Here is an 18,651-nt window from a genome sequence, read left to right as displayed (position 1 = left end):
TAGTATAGCTATATCGAGAGGTAGAGAGGCTCGAGAGCGATGCTTTTCTCGGGGGCCTCGGCCGCCGCCGCCGCCGGTCGCTGGCCTTCGAATATTCGATATTCTCGCGGATGTACGGCGGCGGAATTTCGCTGCAGCAGTGGCCGTGTAATCGTGTCCATTGTCGCCGCTGCGCCTGTGCTCTGTGTATAGTGGAATTTTATTCCTCGAATTTTCGCCTCGAATTCTTGATCAATTTCTACGAATTTTATCGCGTCCGAGCTTCTGCGGGCTGATTATAAAATCGGTGTGTAGTCGTCGATGTGCAGGAGATTTGACCAAACTCTTTTTTTTTTTGTCTACCGGCGCCGAGAATAGTGTAGACAGAGAGACGCGCGGTCGTCCCGACGCTTAAAAATAGTCGTTAATGCCGGCCCGACTCGGATCGGCTATTTTTACGAGTATTATAACCTACCCGCGTGAGATGTTCTTTATGAAACGCTGCTGTGTATACGTGTGTGTCTGTGTACTTGCAGTGCAGTGGACGAGAGTCAAAGTGCTCTTTTATGTAATGGCGTGTGTGTGTGTGTGTTCTAATGCTCGAGTTTTATACGGAACGAGTTGACTCGTATCGCTTGATTTTTTTATTCCAGATCTGTACCTGCGATGCAACTGAAAGCGAAATTTGTTTTATTGAGATTAAATAAATTAGTTCTAGAATAGCGGTAACAAACGAAAGAAAATAAGAGACCCAGTACACAGCTCCCATACAGTCCGGAAAGGGAGAAGAAATAGGGGGTAAGCGATTGAGCGGGTGGAAGATATTCTCGAGTCCAACAGGTGTAAGTCCGACGCAAGAGAGAGAGAGAGAGAGAGAGAGAGAGAGAGAGAGAGAGAGAGAGAGAGAGAGAGAGAGCGAAGATCGAGGGTATATATATATATAACGCAGTCGTCGTGCGAGGAAAAGGGGGACGGAAAACAGCGCATAGGGGGAAAGAAAGATATAGCTTTTTATACACGACGATTACATAGACTATATCCTCGGATTGATTGTTAATCGTGTACACGCATGGCGATCGAACGCTGCTCTCGATTGACCCAAACACGGCCCCGCGTCATTTTTTCATGACACACAAAAACCGGCTGCAGCCGCTGCGAATCATCGGCGAAAAAGGAAGAGAGTGAAAGTGCGGGAGAGTAAAAGCGCCGGGAAATATATGTGTTAAAAGCGTCCGAAAGAGAGAGAGAGAGGGGGGGGAGAGAGACTCGTGTGCGATCCAGGGGTAGAATATAATCAAAAAGTGAAAGGGAGAGAGAACGAAACGAAAATGCACTGCGGGGGATTTCGCGGCGGTTAATTAATCGCGAATTACACGAGACGTACAAACGAGTTGTGTCTACGGCGTAACGCGAGACTCGATCGCAGAAATCAATCGGTAATTTTTTTTCGCTCACACAGTCTCGGTATAGCACAGAGAGCAGCAGCAGCAGCAGCAGCAAGTGTTACGAACGTACAGCGCGTAACGGAATTGATAATGTAACTACTACGGGAGACACATAAGCTACCTACACGACGTTCTCTCTTACTCTCTCTCTCTCTCCTTCCTTCCTTCCTCCGTTCTTCCTGCCCGCCTTATTCGTCCTTCCGCGCCCCTCACTCAGTCGAGACGGCCGCTAGACGCGTAACCTCCTTTCTCCGCGGAGAGGATTCCCTCGACCACGTGCTTCTCACTCTGGGACAAGGTGGGGAGCTTTTTTCGGGGCTGTTTCGCCGACTGGAATATTTTTCTATCGGCAGGCGGTGGACTGTTATACCTATACACGCACTGAGCTCTCTAATGCGGCATTATTTTTAGTATGAACGCCGCTCGTTATCAGCGCACAAGCCGTGATATATGCATGTGTGTACAATATATCGCGCAGCGCCAGATAAGATAGAGCCTCGAGTGGTGAGAATTTCGAGCGTATGTAACGAAACGAGAAAAAAGAAAAAATTCTGCGCTTTCCAAGGTTATACACAGAGCCGACTAATTTTCATTGGGCATCATCGGCATAAACAGTTTGATTCCGCCTCGTTCGCCAGCTTGTTTTGCACTGTGTGCAACAATACGCGTTGGTAGCGCTGAAAACGAGTCGTTTTTCTCTCCATACCCCTCGCTGCTGCTGTTATCCCACCCACCGTATGTACAGTTTCATTCATGATTCCTCCGCGTGGCGGCAATTCTTGAATGAGAGCCGCGCGAGCTTTTGAAATAATAATCGCATCCAAAAAAACGCACAGTTTCCCCGTAACCTACTCTCGCCCCGAGAGAGTGAGCGAAAAAAGCTCCTTCTCTCGAGTATCTTCCACCGGCGACTCACCTTTTCGCGCTCGATTTATCTCGGCTTTTTACTACCTCGGATTTTCGCACTCGCGCGCAGCTCCTTCGCCGGCTCCTTTTTACGAGTTCGGAATTGCTCTCTAATTGCCCGGAGAGAAAGAGTATAACTCCCGCGATCGATAAAGGGGATGGAAGTGACAATTAGACTCTCCATTGTTTACTCGATTCTTGAATTTCTTCGCGGTGATAAATGGAAGAAGCTGCAAAATTCATTTCGAGCGGCTACTGAAAATAAAAAAAAAGGAAAATCAGGTTGTACTTTCCAGACGAAGCCGGGCGCGTCAATTAGTTTGGGATAATTGGTCGGGCGATGCCCTTGAACCCCTCCGCGAGTATTGATTGGACAGCCACTGCCGCGGATTCATCTCTCTCTCTCCTCCTCGAGAGGCACTTCCCCGCTGTCGGCGTCTGTGTATACTTTTTCCCCGGAGAGTCGCAGTACCGCTGTAGTCTGAGAATTTCGAAATCGAGCTTTCGCCCTCACTACCCCCCTCTCCGCCTTTTTTAATTTCTGTGCTCGAGGATTAGCGTAGAGCTTAATCTCTTTTTCGATAATTACCGGCGAGCCCGCCAGCGGAACATCTGTTCTCTCTGATCTCTTAATCCATTTGATTAATTTTTCAAATCGCAAGCTCGTTCCCACCACAGCGGCGTTCACCTCGCATTATACATATATGTTTAATTGAACGGCCACGCCATTTTGAAGGGACACACCCCCTCGTTGCGAGCTTTTTTTCACGCCGCGGCGCGCCGAGCTTTCCATTAACCTCGGCAATGTTCGATTTTTCGAAAGACAGTGACGTTATAACGAAAGAAAAGAAAGTTCGCCAACTCGGCGTTAAGGGATTTTTTAATTTCGCCGTCGCAAATGAACGGAGCTTGAGTATATGTATAAGAGAGAGAGCGAGAGAGAGAGAGAGAGAGAGAGAGAGAGAGAGAGAGAGAGAGAGAGAGAGACGACGGCGTCTCTCTGCGGGAAATATAATTATTATCGGCCGGCGGCAGCAGCCGTGTAGAATTGCCGCGATGCCGAGTCAGCGGAATCAGGGATTATCAAGTATTACCCGAGGACGCTGAATCGAAAATCCCCGACTACTCTGCGCTTCTCCCTTCGCTCGCGACGAGCACACCCACGCACACCCTTTCGATGACGGCGCAGGGGGGTGAGTTTTAGGCAAGGAAGGGTTTAATGAAGAGTTTCTCTCTTTCGATATCAAATAATTCATCTTACAAACTTGAAAAAAAAAATTTCTGCTCGACCGTCGTCATCTGACTTAATAGCCGTCATTAAGATGAGAAAAAAATCGCAGCCGAGCCACAGCCCACATAGTGGTATGATACGGCGTGTACACCGGCTCTGGCGTTGCACGCGGTCGATACGGCCCTGCGAGAGGGCGAGGCCTCCCCTATTCTTCCTGCGGGCGTTTTTGCCCGCCGCGGGGGAGGCAACGTCGGTGCCGGCAACCTGGACGCCCCTCAGAGCGTGTGACACCCTCCCCTCCCTCGTCGTCTGGCTTCCCTCTCTCCTCTGCTGCACACCTTGCGGGGGTGGGGAGAAGTAGGCGCAGTCGAATTGTTTTCGTAATTGCGCGATGATTCCGAGGGGGACTCGCCGACCTCGGCTGATTCTCGATTTTCGCTGAGGTGGATGTAAGGATCGTTGATGCGAGCTTTTGGCGATCGATCGATTAGGGTTGAAAAAATTGGCTTGTTAAAATCGTAATCAGCCGATCTTGCCTATGTAGGCATCGAGCAGAGCTTCGGACGCACCCCCTTGAAAAGCTTCGAAAACGAAAACGCTCGCGAGCAAAACTCGAAACACAATTAGAAAAAGCGGCGAGCCTCTTGAACCTGTCCTCGCATATAGCCGTAAACTCACTCTCTCTCTCTCTCTCTCTCTCTCTCTCTCTCTCTCGCGGCAAAAGGAGAAAGACCGGCGGAATGGAAATGCAAACTGTATAGGTATATATACATCGAGCTTTCGGTAGGGAGGGATGCGGTGTGCTGCGGCGGGGTTGCGTCTGCCCCCGGCCTCTCCTAATCGCGAGCCGGCGCGCCACCCCTGCAGGCGCTTGATTAAAGAACAGAGAGAGATGGCGATACCTGATGGCTGCCGTCGCGCACTGGTCCGCGCGCGTGTCTGCGTGCAGCGCACTGTCTGTTATATACAGACCGGTATTGTTCCTGGATTTGCGATCTTGAGTTTGGCTAATACGAAACTACGCGGGCAAATTTATATGAGAACCGATGTCGTTGCGAATATGCAGTGCGACGAATTGCGTTATAGGGCAAAAGAGAGGCTGCATAATCGAACCGGTCGCGCGCTACTGGCGTAAGTGAATTTCTCGTCGTCGCGCTAATCGAGTGAAAGCTCTCTCGCGCGGCGAGCTTTTTCCACGAGGCGCTCGTCAAAGACGGATGCCGGAGGGTTTGGAGGAAGGAAGGGAAAAAAGCGAGCGACGCGAATTCGAATTTCCCGCCATAAAGCTCTAACCGAGGCTTTCACGATTTGCTTGCAGTCTCTGCTGAAGACGGCCGACCAGCTGAAGATCAAGGGTCTCTGCGAGGTGCCGGAGAGCAGGGAAGGCCCCTCGGTGAGCTTGAGCTCGCCTCCACGTGACTCCAGTACGCCCCGGCTGAACTTCGCCAAGCTCAAGAGGCATCACCCGCGCTACAAGAGGCCGCGAACCAACTACGAGTCGGGCTCCAACGCTGCCCAGTCCAGAGCCAACACGGAGTCCTCGAAACACCACCGTCACCTGCATCGCCACCACGACAGCACCAAGTACAAGGACGAGGACTTTGTCGATAGCTACGTGCGCGACTCCAATAAAGAGGTACGTGTGTTGTATACGATATACTTATCAGAGCTTTTTTCAATGCGATGCTAAAGTGATGCCTTTGCACTCGCAGAATCGGCGAGACTGGCCAGCTGAAGATGACGATTGCATGGAGACGACAGCGACGAGCACAACAGCAGTAGTCCTGGACTCGTGCCAGCGAAGCAGTGGCAGCGCAGGAGGAGCTGGGGGAGACAACAATAACAGCAGCGCCAGCGCTAACAACAACGCCGCCGCCGGAACCGCAGCCACCAACAACAACGGTAAGCTCGTCGAACAGGAGAAGCCACGCTCCGCGCCAGCTGTTCACACGCTCTTCCTTCGTTGCTTCGCGTAAAAAGCTCTGTGCGAATAAAAAAGAAACGAAAGAAGAGCGTACCCGAGGCGCGGAGCGATCTACCGATCACCTGAGGGCAGGGGGCGGAAAATTTGCACCTCGTAATAATTAGGTGACATGTTCTGTCACACAGGTCTCGGTCACTACGGCCACCATCCAGACCCAGGCGAAGTAGACCTACCACCGGAGACACAGCCGACCCCACCAAGCGCGACGCTCGTTGGCACCACCATCACTCACCTCAGGGATCCGGATCATCACACCGCAGGTGTGTATATAGTATACTCGTTTTCAGACGATATTTTCAAATTGCCCGCGTAATAACTGCGGCTTATACATTATAGAGAAGCGGCAGAGCGCTCGGAGCTACGAGGCTGCGTGGGCGCGCTGCGCAAATCTAATCACGAGCAGTTAAGCTCGATTAGGCCAATTATTTTGATTCCCTTCCCTGACTAATGAGCGGCTGCCGCTTCTGCTGCTCTCTTTTGTATCTCTTCCTCCCGGCGTGTTCGGTCGTTGGTTATTCGGGTTTTTTTTTCGTCTCCACCTGTAATCAAGGAAGATAGCAAATTGACGGCGGGAAATCGGTTTCGATTTTTAATTTGCGTTTATAATCGCTGCTTACAGACATCCAGAGCTGCGACAGTGTGAAGATAAAGTTCGAGACGCTGCACACGATGGATTCGTCGGACACGATCGACATCGACAGCCACATGTCCGACAGGGCGAGCGTCAGTTCGAAAAATGCCGACGACAACATGATGATGATCACGCCAGAGCTGCTGGGACTCATGCCCTCGGGCAGTTCGGTGCACTCGGACTCCGGTGAGAACAACTCGCGCACTCACTCGGGACAATCGGGCTCGCATCACCACGGCTCAAAGTCCTGGACGCAGGAGGACATGGACGCGGCTCTCGAGGCGCTCAGGAACCACGACATGAGCCTCACCAAAGCTTCCGGTAAGCTCGCAACTAATTGACAGGTCCTGAAAGTAATTCACTTCGGAACTCGCGATTCTGATTCTGTCTTGATTTTACAGCGACGTTCGGTATACCTTCCACAACGCTATGGCAGCGTGCCCATCGACTCGGCATCGAAACGCCGAAGAAAGACGGGCCCACCAAGTCCTGGAGCGACGAGAGTCTGAACAACGCTCTGGACGCGCTACGCACCGGCACGATCTCCGCCAACAAGGCTTCCAAAGCTTTCGGAATACCCTCGAGCACGCTCTACAAGATCGCGAGGCGAGAGGGCATCAGACTGGCTGCACCGTTTAACGCGAGCCCTACGACCTGGTCGCCAGCCGATCTCGATCGAGCTCTCGAGGCTATTCGCTCCGGACAGACGAGTGTACAGAGGGCTGCCACGGAGTACGGCATTCCTAGTGGTACGCTCTACGGCAGATGCAAGAGGGAGGGCATCGAGCTCAGCAGGAGCAACCCCACGCCCTGGAGCGAGGACGCAATGACCGAGGCTCTCGAGTCCGTCAGGTGAGAATCGCTAGTTTTGGCGAAGGCGTTTATAATATTGTTGTATAGATACGATGCTGATTTGAGAATTTTTTTAATCGTAGGCTGGGCCACATGAGCATAAATCAAGCGGCGATCCACTACAATCTTCCCTACTCGTCGCTGTACGGCCGCTTCAAGCGAGGAAAGTACGAGGAGCCGGTGGTGAACGAGATGTCGCAGGACGGCTCCTCCCAACACTTCGTCCATCAGAGCCCGACCCAGAACCACTCGTCCTCGCTTCCCGACCAAATGCCGTACCAGGGCAGCTGAAACTTGCCTCTTTACTAGATCGTCGCTTCGAGCCGGTGATGGTCTAGTAAAAGAACATCATGCAAACGAACAACAAACGGAAACCGTCTCTCATCTCTGGGTGGAACAAAGAGCAGAAGAAGCAGAAGACGTTGGAGCTGTGACTCGGTCATTATTAATGTCGGAATAGAGAGACGTGCGTTATTATCAAGGGCTACGAAACAGACTGAGCGATCGTAAACGAGGCTAACTCGGCGATCCCGCGCAGTATTATTATATACGAGACCGGATGAAAAGATGGTGAAAATGTGCGTCGATGTGTGAACGAAAAGATGATGTGTACATTATTTTTCGCGTCGACGATAAGGATCGTTTTTATTTTCTCCTACTCAGTTTTTTCTTTTTATTTGTAATGGTTATATACTTTTAAAAGTTTCTTCCTTTGCGTTTCTTCAACTTCCATGAAACGTAGTTCTTTAGCTTTTTAAATTATAAGAGTTATTTATACAAAGGGAGACAGAAACGAGCAAGTAGGCTGAAGTCGAGAGGCATCAGGTGAATGAAAGAAGTTTAGGACGATGTAAGGCGGACAATGTACAGACGGGCGAGATACCCGTGAGATTCGTATTTTACATATATAACTGCGCTGCCTAAGGATTCCGAGGATCCTTTTCCGTAAACGGATAATAAAAGAAGAAAAAAGCGATCGGAAAATTGGAATTGCGAAGACAAACTAGTGTAACAATGAAAATAAACAAACTTCCACGTTTTCGTTAGCGTTCGTAGGCATAAAGATTTTTCATCCGTTGTTTTTGTTTTTGCAAAAAACGAGACACGTGCATTTTAAGCTTTAGTTACTATCATTATCATTTTATTGTTTGCTACAAGCAGTAGGTAGTGATACCTATTTTTCGCGATTGGTTCTATAAGTGCTTATGAAGTGGGAGGGGAGGCAATTATGTTTTTTTAGTTATATCGTAAGATTTTAAATTATAAAAACTAGCGAAGCAAGAGAGAATAATGAAAGAACCAAATAAATCATTTAAACGATTTTGTTTCATATTTTCGTTTTCTATGTTAAACAAAAAAATGTATTTACATAAGTATAATCAAAGTGGAACAGTGCAAAATACGTACTTTTAGATAATCTTGATTTTATAGTCGAAAATCGTAAGAAAAAAGCGACAAAGAAACGATTTTCGGAGGGACAAAAAGATGATTTTATCGAAGAACAAAAGTTGAAAGAAAAAATAAGACTAGAGCGTGAATAATGACGTGCAGTCTTACTTGTTCAGCGTAGAGTGGACTGAGTAGCGAATATGATAATTATCATGTAATTGACTTCGTAGTAGGTAGGAAGAAGCCTGCTGAGGTTTTGAAACAAAAATACGGCGTTTGCTGTGAATTGGTTTTACTAAAAACTTTCTATCTTCTGATGCTCAGCAAACGCCTCACGCGATAAACGTAAAGTAAAAATCATTTTAAAAAATGAACACAAAATACATCACACGTATTATTATCGCGCTCATAGGTACTACTTCGCGTAAAATCTACATCATACGGAAACTACATCACATGCAAAAATATATGAAAAAATATATATATATATCCTATAAATACATGTACAGTTTATATATTTTAAATTAAAAATTAATGCAACTGTAAATCGGTGTTTGTTATTTGCTTCTTATCATCATCCATGCCCTTTCTTAATAGCGCAAAAGAGTACTCACTGAATTTAATTGTCGTTCTGAAAATGTTACATTCTGCTGTTACCATATATACTTTGAAAGAGAGCACGCCCTTACCAACAGACAAAGCAACGGGATCGTAACGGCAGGTGGAATGATAAGAAATTATCAACGTTTTTCAGTATCTTTATTTTTGATACCACATAAAACTTGTGTTTATAAAAATGAATTTCATCAGTTTTGGTGTTTCAAATATAATATTAATTTTGTGTATATCATATATACAATTACAAACACTTTTAAAAGTGCGAATAAATTATATCTCAGCAGGAAACAAGTACAAAATACTGATACGAAATATATCACTCTTAGTTCATGATCTTTTTTAAAGCTACATCAGTTATAATCTCTATAATAGCACTCTATGGACGTTGCGTAAAAGCTTTGAGTATATTTTAAGCTGTACACAAGAATAATTTCTCACAGTTAATCGTTGAAATGCAAGAGTATGGTATTCTCTTTGTTGCAGTGGTTTTGCCATCCTAAAAGAGCAGAAGTTAACAAAATCTTTAACGAATAATCTTGGTTCTCTCTCTAGTAGCATGCACAAAGCAATTTTTTTATCTGCGCGATCACAAAAATTTAATACTGTATTTTGCCAAATATGTTTGGTCTTGAACGGTTAATAATTCTTTACTAATTTTGAAACGCTAGCCGCAAAATTGAAACTGAAAGCCTTACGACTGGACAGAAACTTGAAGATCCTGAGGTTTGTTGCGCATCCATGCAGTCGGGTCTTTTTCGACTTCCTCTTCCGTTAGATTTTTACCTTCGTAGAGTAAATTCGCGAAATCGGAAACAATAGGATCCCTACCTGAGCTGCTCATTGCTACAACTTTACCGTCCTTAAAATAGTACGCGAAAAATTTCATGTCCTCCAGAGATCCGTGTATTTTGATTTTGTCGGGCTTTCCATATCCTATATTCAAAAAATTAAGAATTAATTGTACTAAATTGAGTAAAGGGTACATAACTGATGTAATAGAATTCCAATTCTCACCGGCATAGCGATAACCCTTTCCAAATAGCATCGTCCAAAAGAAAGGCACTGCCCGCAATGGTGTTTCCTTTTTGCAAATATTCATAGCTGCTATTTTGCCATGATAGTGAGCCAGAGCAAAGTGTCCAATTGCTGCTGAGATTCCAGCACAGTAGACTGGTGCATATGCAATATCACCTCCAGCATAGATGTTTGGTACGCTTGTTCTCATATACTAATGGTATGGTAAATTAATTAAATTATTTTGATTGTTTGAAAGATAAGGAAATAAATTCTTAAACCTTAGCACTGCGTACCTTGTCTACTTGTACACTGCCATCATCTAGAAGGTTTACCCCAGAATCTTTCATCCATCTAGTGTACAAAGTTGAACCAATTCCTAGTATAACAATATCAGCTGGTAAAATTCTTCCATCTTTTAGCTCAACTGTGCCTACAACATCTGGATTATCTTCTTTTGGTAAAAATCTGTTAATACTAGTCTCATATATGAATTTGATTCCTAAAAAAAAATTCAGTGACAATTAATTTTAAGATCCCAAGAATCTTAAGAAATCAGGTTGAAAAATTATTAAATACTGATAAATCCTTCACCTTTTTCCTCAAATTGCTTTTTGATTCTGCTTCCTATATCTTTGCCAAATACATGTTGAAACGGTGTAGGGTCTCGACCAATGACTGTTACAGAAGCAGCTTTGTCGACACAAGTAGCTGCCATTTCCATGCCAATGAATCCCAGACCAAGGCACACAACATGCTTATCACTCCCCAATTCTTTATTTACTTTGTGGCTATCGGTGTAATTTCTGATCACATTAATATTCTGTAAAGTTACACCTGGTAAATCTGGTTTTCTGGGTTTGCTACCAGTGGCTATGAATAAATGGTTGTAGTGCAACTCCTCTCCATCGCTAAGAGTAACAATCTGCCTTTTTATATCCAAACCAGTAGCTGCATTCTTTAATTTAGTCTCAATATTATGCTCGTCGTAGAATGACTGAGGTCTCAAGGCTTTTTGTTGAGGATCAAGATTAAGAGTTTTGGAAACTAGGATTCTGTCATACGGCAGGGCATCTTCTTTGCAAACCATCACTATTCGTCCCTGGAAACCTTCTTGTCTGAGTGTTTCAACGCATGTGGTAGCTGCAGGTCCCCCTCCAACTACTACAACTGTCTCAGGATGATCTTCTTTGAGTTTGCACATGTCCTTGATTCTCTTGTTAGCCAAAAGGTCAGAATGTTTCGCTCTGACTCTAACTTGCCCATTAGCAACAGAGACCTAAAAAATGAATATTTACCATCAGTAAAAAAATCCGAAAATCTCTAATAAATGATACAAAATTAAATATTCAATACTTTGTAGCATGGCAGGGAATCCAGTCCAGGGTAATCCTCGATATCTCCATTCTTTATGTTGAAACAAGCTCCATGCCAGGGACACCTGACTCTACCCTCTCCCAAAGCTCCAGTATTCAACTTAGCGCCATAGTGCGTACACTTGGTACCAATGGCATGAAGCTCTCCTTTTTGCTTGATCAGCAATACCTCGCCACCGTCCTTGCCGAGGGAAAAAATTTTCATCTCATTCTCCTGGATATCTGTCTCCTTGCATACCACATCTTCGACGTAGTCACTGTCTTAAATAATGAATGAGAAATAAGTTCATCAGAATTATAAGTACAAATACAATCAAGGTTTTGAATGCTGCTCAAATACTACTTCATATTTATGTAATACAAAAACATCAATGTTACAAAGATGATAAGTATTATTTCACAACCTCCAGCAATACTTCCATGGCAACAACACATATCTTTTTAGCAACTGATTATAGTTGCTCAATATGAATAACTATAATACGTACCACTCATGTTGCTTATCCTTCCTTTGAAAATTCAAATTCTTTCTATAAAAGACCCAAGCTGTACTAAACAGTAGTAGTAGACCTCAGTGCACTGCACGAACACTTTAGATGTTCTAAGGCTTCTTCTTATACAGATAGTTTATATCTCATTAAGTAGTATAGTGCAACTGTACTCAATTCAGTATGACTTCGCAAAAATTATACAGGTATCTATAGTATATACCCATAGTGACTGGCCGAGTGCAGGCCGGTGGCTGTATAGTTGTATATATTTGTCCTGATCCTGTATATGGCATTGGTCACGTGACTCAAAATTACGTCACGGAGAGAACGAATGTCATATATATATATATATATATATATATATATATACTAGAGCTAGCAGAAAGAAATTCGGTGAGCCTATCTCTTCGGTGCCAAACTTGTTTTTCCAGTTCTTGAGCAATAGTTTCGAGACTTTCGAGGTATGCTTCACTAGTAGTGTCAGTCAGAAAGATGAGTGAAATCGAAAACTACCAGGAAAACTGCGTTTTCTGCAAAATTCTCAAGAAAGAAGAGCCTGGCGTGAACATTTATGAGGTATGACGATGTAAATATAACCTATAAGATACAACAATATTTACTTGTTTTATCAAATCGAGTTTTACTTTCGTTCAATTTATTAGTCACGTTTCAAATCTTTTCACGCTAATTAATTTGCATTCAGGACGATCATGTGGCCTGTATTAAGGATATCAATCCAGCATCAGACCACCACTACTTGATTATTCCTAAAAATCACATCGTCAATGCCAAGGTCTTGAATAAAGAGCACGAAGAGCTGTGTGAGTATTTACGTAAGCATGTTAATTATTGGAATGCTTATCAATTTTTTTCATGCTAATGTGTATTTTTAGATGATAAAATGGTTGCCACTGTCGATACGATTGTTGATAAGCTTGGCTTGGTGAAGAATTCAACCAGAACTGGCTTTCATTGGCCTCCTTTTACCACAGTCGGCCATTTACACTTGCATGTGATTTCTCCAGTGGAAAAAATGGGATTCATCAAAAATATGATGTTCAAGCCAAATTCTCATTGGTTTGTCAGTGTAAGTTTCCTTGTTCATCAAGCATATCAAGCATGAATAATTCAAAACAATAATGGTTCACTGAACAATTCTCAATTACAGACAGACTATGTGAAGTCCCGTTTCAAGGAAAATATTTAATGTCAATATCAACTTATATAATAAACAAGGGAAATAATTTGATGGGAGAGAAGGGCTAGGAAAGAAGGGTAAATAATTAACAACTTCAACGTATTTGATATTAGCCTATTTAATAGAAAAAATGTGCATCGACCATGTATCTCTCAATTTCAGAAACTCAAATTACTCAGTCGGTTGGTGCAGGGAAAACTCCCTCCTTGAACATACGCTGCCACTCTCTTCCAGCGGGATAGACATAGTCTCGCAGGCTTTCATCTTTGAATTTGGTTGAGTATCCAGGCTTGGATGGAGGCATGTAGTGAGCCTTTTGTACAACGGCAGGGTCTTCAAAGTGCTCATGCTGCTGGTCCACGTACTCTATCAGGCGCTTCTCAGTGGTCCCAGTCAGGGACACAAAGTCCCACATTTGCAGGTGTTGAACCATCTCGCAGAGACCCACCCCGCCGGCATGAGGGCAGACAGGTACTGCAGCGAGCAAGCCAAATTAGTTCGTTTTGTTAAGCAGATTATCATTATATTGTTTATGTGAATAATAAAGTAATTTTTTGTCTATACGACGGAGAGAAGATCTATCATACCGAAACTAGTCGAACTTCAAAACTCTTAGTACTATCGTCACGCTCATACGCTCATTCTTCTAGTTTCGATATCACGGCATCTTTGATCATTGAAAAACGTCCGCTCACCGTTAAGCTTCTTCGCCATCAGATAGACCGCCAGAATCTCGTTGACGCCTCCGATCCTCGCCGAGTCGATCTGGCAGTAGTCCAGCGCACCAGCCTGCAACATCTGCTTGAATATCACCCTGTTGGCGCACATCTCACCAGTGGCTACACCTATACCAAGAGGCCTCAGCTCTTTCGCGATTCTGGCATGTCCCAGCACATCGTCCGGCGACGTCGGCTCCTCGATCCACAGAGGCTGGAACTTGGCCAACTGCTTCATCCAGTCGACAGCTTCTTCCACCTCCCAGATCTGGTTAGCGTCGACCATCAGGGTCTTGTCGTAGCCGATGGCTTCGCGGATGAGGCCACAGCGACGAGTGTCGTCCTTTAGATCCTGGCCGACTTTGGCTTTGAAGGCAGTGAAGCCCAGGTCGAGGTACTTGGCGCAAAGCTCGCGAACCTTGACGTCGCTGTAGCCCAGCCAGCCTACCTGGGTCGTGTAGGCTGGGTAGCCCTTTTGGAGAAGAGCCGCTTCACGGGTTGCTTTTGCGGACTGTTGGGATCTCAGGAGCTCGAGAGCTTCTTGTTTGGTGACGACGTCGGTACTGCGGAAATTTAATCGAATTCTCATGCAACTAGAAATTGTTTCGCGCGCCGGTGGATTCAATTCGCTCGTGGTTCTTACATGTATCGGAAATCTATCGCTGAAACCAGTTGCTCCGGGCTGAGATCAACCAGTAGTTTCCACAAAGGCTTCTCTTCGATTCGAGCCCACAAATCCCAGAGGGCATTTATAATCGCCGCCGTTGCCAAGTGGGTTACGCCTTTTTCCGGGCCAATCTGGAAGCGAATGGTTTCATTTACATCGTTTTCGTCTTCTTTTATGTTTTCATTGTGTTTATACCCATCGGAGTTGAGATTCGCTGGTGAGTTTCCTCCAGAAGGAAGCGAAGTCGTTGAAGATGTCCTGGGGTTTCAGGCCTACTATCATCTTCGACATCGTTTTGCAGGCCAGAACGACTGAAGTTTTTAGTTTTAGAATCAGCTTACTGTATACGTTATTCCTCGAATCAACTTATTTTCATCATATTTACCGATTTCGGTTCCTCTGCCCAGGGTAAAAGTCATGCCATATCCGCTAACATTCTTGTTGGTCTTTATCGTGACATAAGCGCACGAGTAGTCCGGGTCAGTGTGCTGTATGATAAAAACAATAAATACTCGCTCTCCAATTATTGACAACCGCACGTACCTATTACAAACAAAACTAATTACCATCGCATCGCTGCCATCTGACTTGAGCGAAGTCGGAAAGCGAACATCTTGAACATCGAGTTGGACTATTTTCATCTCCTCCATTATAAACGACACTTGTGCCACGAGAGCGATCCACAAGTATATAATAGTAAAAGGATACTTTTTCACGATCCGAGAGAGCAGTCGAATCCGCAATAAATTCACGGAGAATGATGAAGTTGTAGTAGCTGCTCTCGTTCGACTGCCCGGAGATAAAGAAGACTCTCAATTGGAAAATTTATACCATCACTTTGAAAGTTTGTTCATTCATCGACGTCGCGAACGACAGCGCTGTAAAGTACAGATAAAAGTGCGCGCGCGCGCGGAGAGCGAAAATAAAGTGTTTATGTATAAGTTTGCGCGAGGCGAGAGAGTTTTACTTGCTTTGGAATTCAATTTATGGTTTGTAATGTGAAACTGATGCTGCTTTTTTTTCTTCTTCTTCTTCTTCGGCTTGTGTTGTTGTTATGCGGGAAAGAAATCGGAGGAGCTTTTGCTGGTGAATTGAAAGTATAGTGTGTACTGATGGAAGTTTGTTTGGCTGTGCGGTTGTTATTATCTTGCAAATGGTAGATAACGGGATTGATATCGGTGTACTTGTTTTGGCAAAACAGGTGTAACTATTATGAAACGGAGTTGTAAATATATGTAGCTATATAAGCACTATGTTCTCAGTGACGTTTATCTTAGATAAGATTTGAAATGAGCGGTTTGCGTTGATTTGTGTTTGTTTAATTATTCTCGACTATTTTATTATAACGTCTGATTGTTGCAGGGATGATCTTTACCGACTTTTGCATACACAGTGGTTGGAGTAGTGTTCCGGATCAGCAATATTAAAAAGCAATTACAAATGAGATTATATGAAATAAAAAATTTTAAAAATAAATGAAATAATGCAGAGCCTTCACAAAAAGCATTATTGTGTCATATATTTGTTATCAAATATTACGTTATCAAAGCGCGACAGATGCCATATCAAATTCTTGGTCAAACTAAAATCTCAATTCTCTCCCAACTCTCGCCCTAAATGCCAAAATTCCACAACACAGACGTGAACTCGGAAAACTTGGCAAATTTCGAACTTTCGTTCGCCGTCGAATTTTCGCGACGCGCGCGCGTGCATGGCGCGCAATTCGAGAAACTTCGGAAAGTTGCCTGCCCTCTGCTGCGCGCGAAGTTTCGATCCTGTTCCGTCGCTCTCTCGGCGCGTCGTCGGCGTCTTAGTACATACCGCATTGTTGACGCGCTCAGCTGCACATGTGTAATTTCTCCGCTACGACGTCGAGACTGCATCGACGAACGAACATTATCGAGACTTTCTGAGAGTAAAAACCATGGCACCGAATCTGGAAGTCGTCGTGGGAACGTACGAGCAATTTCTGCTCGGTTACACCGTCGACGATGTCGTTAACGTGAGTATAGGCTCCGGTTTGCCCGGTGGTTTGAGGTTATGTTTTGTTGGCGATGTGCTTTTCGATTTCGCACGTTTTCTTGTTTTTACGTGAATTATTTAAAATTTGGAATTTTTATTAATTGGGATGATGATCGTTTGTTCGCTCATCGTGTTCAGTCATGTTGAGAGTTAAAAGAGACTTTTTTATGGCAGAGCGAACTTTACCGTTTTTCCTTACACGATTAACGTATAGTTATCTCGAAATTTCCATTGAAATCGGCTGTTGGGTATTTAGTTTTAATTATTTAATTATTAATTTATTTATAGAAATACAAAATGGAGCAGAGTTTTGCAACGCACAGTCATCTTGCGAGCATAAGAAGCGTGGCCAGCAACAAGCACTATTTGGCTTCTTCAGCTGCTGATGACACTGTCTGCCTTTATGACATGAGAACAAGAATGGAAAACGGCAAATTGGTTCACCACAATGGTAAGACACGATTATACTTGATTTCATAGATGATTAGAAGAAATTTTTCAAAACTTTATCAAATAATAGTTTATTGTGTTCCACATTACTAACATCTAGCAATTTTATTCTATCTTTACAGACACTGTAAACAGCGTAGCCTTCACTCCAGATGCATCACACATAATCACTGCCAGCAGTGATGGTACTATAGGGATTGTTCGTTGCGGCAACTGGCAAGTAGAGAAGCATTGGCTGAAGCCACACAAGGGACTGGCAGTTGATACCTTGGCTGTACATCCAACTGGAAAGATTGCTATGACAACTGGACACGATGGAGTATTAAGAACCTGGAATCTTGTCAAGGGTAGACAGGCCTATGCTACCAACTTGGTACCTAGATGGAAATTGGATGCAAAGAATATCAGTGTGCTCAAATGGAGTCCAACTGGCAATAGTTATCTGCTGGCTGCCAATAACAGAATAGACGTTTATTCAGTGGAAACTGCAGGTATTAAAGAAGAATTCAATTTTGATGCAAAAGTTGTTTGTGTTGAATATCTCAACGACGAATACATTGCTATTGGACTGGCTGATGGAAAGATTATCATCCACAATTGTGAAACTGGTGACCTCACTAAAGAAATTCAAGCTCATGAAGCAAGAGTAAAATGTTTGGCTTCAGAAGGAGACATGCTTGTTTCTGCTTCAAGCTCAGGCGAAATAAAGCTTTGGTCAGTCAAAAGTAACGAGTTAAAATTATTAAGCTCCACCAATTGCAGTGCTAGAATTTCGTGCCTCACCCTGAATTCGTGCGAATATTTGAAAAAGAAACAGGATGAAATCACTGTGTTAGACAAAGTTCCTGAAAAACCTTCAAACAAACTCAGACTGAAGCAGTGTGTAATCATTGAGGAAGAAGGTGGTGACGAGAATAAAACTACTAGAATGTCTAAAAAGAAACGTGACAAAAAGAAGGCTCGAAAATTATTGGAGGAAGCAGAGCAAGCTAATGCAGAAGATGAGAATGTCAAAACAGTCCAGACAAAGAAAATGAAAACTGATTTACCGAAGAAACAGAAGCGAGACACATCGGACTTGCCGTCTGAAAACCCGAAAAAGAAAAAGAAATTGGATTCTCCTAATAAGAGAAAATCTACGGACTCGGTTGATGATGATATCACGGAGGTCCCAGCAAAGAAAAAGAAGCAGAAAGGAATCGCTGCAGAGAAAGCTATTGCAGATAAGAGTAATCAAATCAATGCCAACAAAAAGAAGAGAAAAATTCCTCTAGAAGATACTGAGAACTCTCCAAAAAAGCCGAAGGCAGTAGTAGTTAAAGTGCATAAAGGAGAACACGCGTTGGTGAAGAAGAAGAAAAAAAAGAATTTTAAAAACAAAATAAGTAGATAATAAATTTTGCTGTACATAATATTTAAAAATTGACTTATTTATAGTTTATTCGATTTTAATGCATACAAGCACTGTATTGTGCTTATGTTTACTGAGATTAAGATTGAAATGTATCACTTTTGTATCGAAATAATGTTACAAAACCTTTTAAGAAATCTGTTAGCTTTTTTATAAGTAAAGTTCGAAATGATCAGTTTATCCATCTGAGTAATGAATAGTAGTGACTCTGTGATATCGTAATATTTACTGCACGTTTCAATATAAATATATATATATACTTTATATAGTT

General features: G+C 43.8%; 5 protein-coding genes across 14 annotated transcripts in view; 3 read left to right on the top strand and 2 right to left on the bottom strand.

Annotated features, from left to right (window-relative positions):
- Nucleotides 1-8,894, top strand: part of LOC100123373 (protein bric-a-brac 2) — a 43,930-nt gene extending 35,036 nt beyond the window's left edge. For 4 of the 8 annotated variants that reach the window (XM_031931315.1, XM_031931312.1, XM_031931314.1 and 1 more), the window contains 6 exons: nucleotides 4,880-5,197; nucleotides 5,274-5,463; nucleotides 5,650-5,805; nucleotides 6,165-6,497; nucleotides 6,578-7,028; nucleotides 7,112-8,894. In XM_031931315.1, coding sequence (XP_031787175.1) covers nucleotides 4,880-5,197; nucleotides 5,274-5,463; nucleotides 5,650-5,805; nucleotides 6,165-6,497; nucleotides 6,578-7,028; nucleotides 7,112-7,319 — 1,656 coding nt within the window. In that variant the 3' untranslated portion in view covers nucleotides 7,320-8,894. The remainder of the gene's footprint in view (nucleotides 1-4,879; nucleotides 5,198-5,273; nucleotides 5,464-5,649; nucleotides 5,806-6,164; nucleotides 6,498-6,577; nucleotides 7,029-7,111) is intronic. The other 4 variants (XM_032600545.1, XM_031931311.2, XM_032600544.1 and 1 more) reach the window with 2 other exon arrangements.
- Nucleotides 8,895-9,227: 333 nt separating this feature from the next.
- On the bottom strand, nucleotides 9,228-12,193 carry LOC100123380 (apoptosis-inducing factor 3). The gene is made up of 7 exons (XM_008208967.4): nucleotides 11,914-12,193; nucleotides 11,406-11,686; nucleotides 10,644-11,328; nucleotides 10,346-10,551; nucleotides 10,050-10,263; nucleotides 9,731-9,968; nucleotides 9,228-9,531 (listed from the first exon to the last, which is right to left on the bottom strand). Exons 1-7 carry the CDS (start codon nucleotides 11,918-11,920, stop codon nucleotides 9,399-9,401), a joined length of 1,764 nt encoding a protein of 587 aa, XP_008207189.1. The 5' UTR covers nucleotides 11,921-12,193; the 3' UTR covers nucleotides 9,228-9,398.
- LOC100114446 (histidine triad nucleotide-binding protein 3) lies at nucleotides 11,956-13,677 on the top strand. Its single transcript, XM_001607921.5, has 5 exons — nucleotides 11,956-12,492; nucleotides 12,620-12,737; nucleotides 12,810-13,003; nucleotides 13,085-13,191; nucleotides 13,277-13,677. Exons 1-4 carry the CDS (start codon nucleotides 12,409-12,411, stop codon nucleotides 13,121-13,123), a joined length of 435 nt encoding a protein of 144 aa, XP_001607971.1. The 5' UTR covers nucleotides 11,956-12,408; the 3' UTR covers nucleotides 13,124-13,191; nucleotides 13,277-13,677.
- On the bottom strand, nucleotides 13,215-16,773 carry LOC100123385 (mitochondrial enolase superfamily member 1). Of its 3 annotated transcripts, none has more exons than XM_008208969.4 (7): nucleotides 16,319-16,773; nucleotides 15,064-15,286; nucleotides 14,883-14,985; nucleotides 14,693-14,808; nucleotides 14,474-14,628; nucleotides 13,810-14,393; nucleotides 13,215-13,588 (listed from the first exon to the last, which is right to left on the bottom strand). In XM_008208969.4, the coding sequence occupies exons 1-7, from the start codon at nucleotides 16,378-16,380 to the stop codon at nucleotides 13,290-13,292; spliced, it is 1,542 nt and encodes a 513-aa protein (XP_008207191.1). In that variant the 5' UTR covers nucleotides 16,381-16,773; the 3' UTR covers nucleotides 13,215-13,289. The 3 variants fall into 3 exon arrangements, with proteins under 3 accessions (XP_008207191.1, XP_031787176.1, XP_016841079.1); XM_031931316.2 differs by having other exon boundaries at nucleotides 13,702-14,393; nucleotides 16,319-16,426; XM_016985590.3 differs by lacking the exon at nucleotides 16,319-16,773 and having other exon boundaries at nucleotides 15,064-15,636.
- Nucleotides 15,665-18,648, top strand: LOC100123394 (p21-activated protein kinase-interacting protein 1-like). Its single transcript, XM_001606984.6, has 3 exons — nucleotides 15,665-16,499; nucleotides 16,808-16,970; nucleotides 17,092-18,648. Exons 1-3 carry the CDS (start codon nucleotides 16,422-16,424, stop codon nucleotides 18,360-18,362), a joined length of 1,512 nt encoding a protein of 503 aa, XP_001607034.2. The 5' UTR covers nucleotides 15,665-16,421; the 3' UTR covers nucleotides 18,363-18,648.
- Nucleotides 18,649-18,651: the final 3 nt, after the last annotated feature.

The sequence above is a fragment of the Nasonia vitripennis genome, chromosome 5 (assembly GCF_009193385.2).
Source record: "Nasonia vitripennis strain AsymCx chromosome 5, Nvit_psr_1.1, whole genome shotgun sequence".
Lineage (NCBI taxonomy): Eukaryota > Metazoa > Arthropoda > Insecta > Hymenoptera > Pteromalidae > Nasonia > Nasonia vitripennis.
This window is presented reverse-complemented; position numbering and strand designations above follow the sequence as displayed.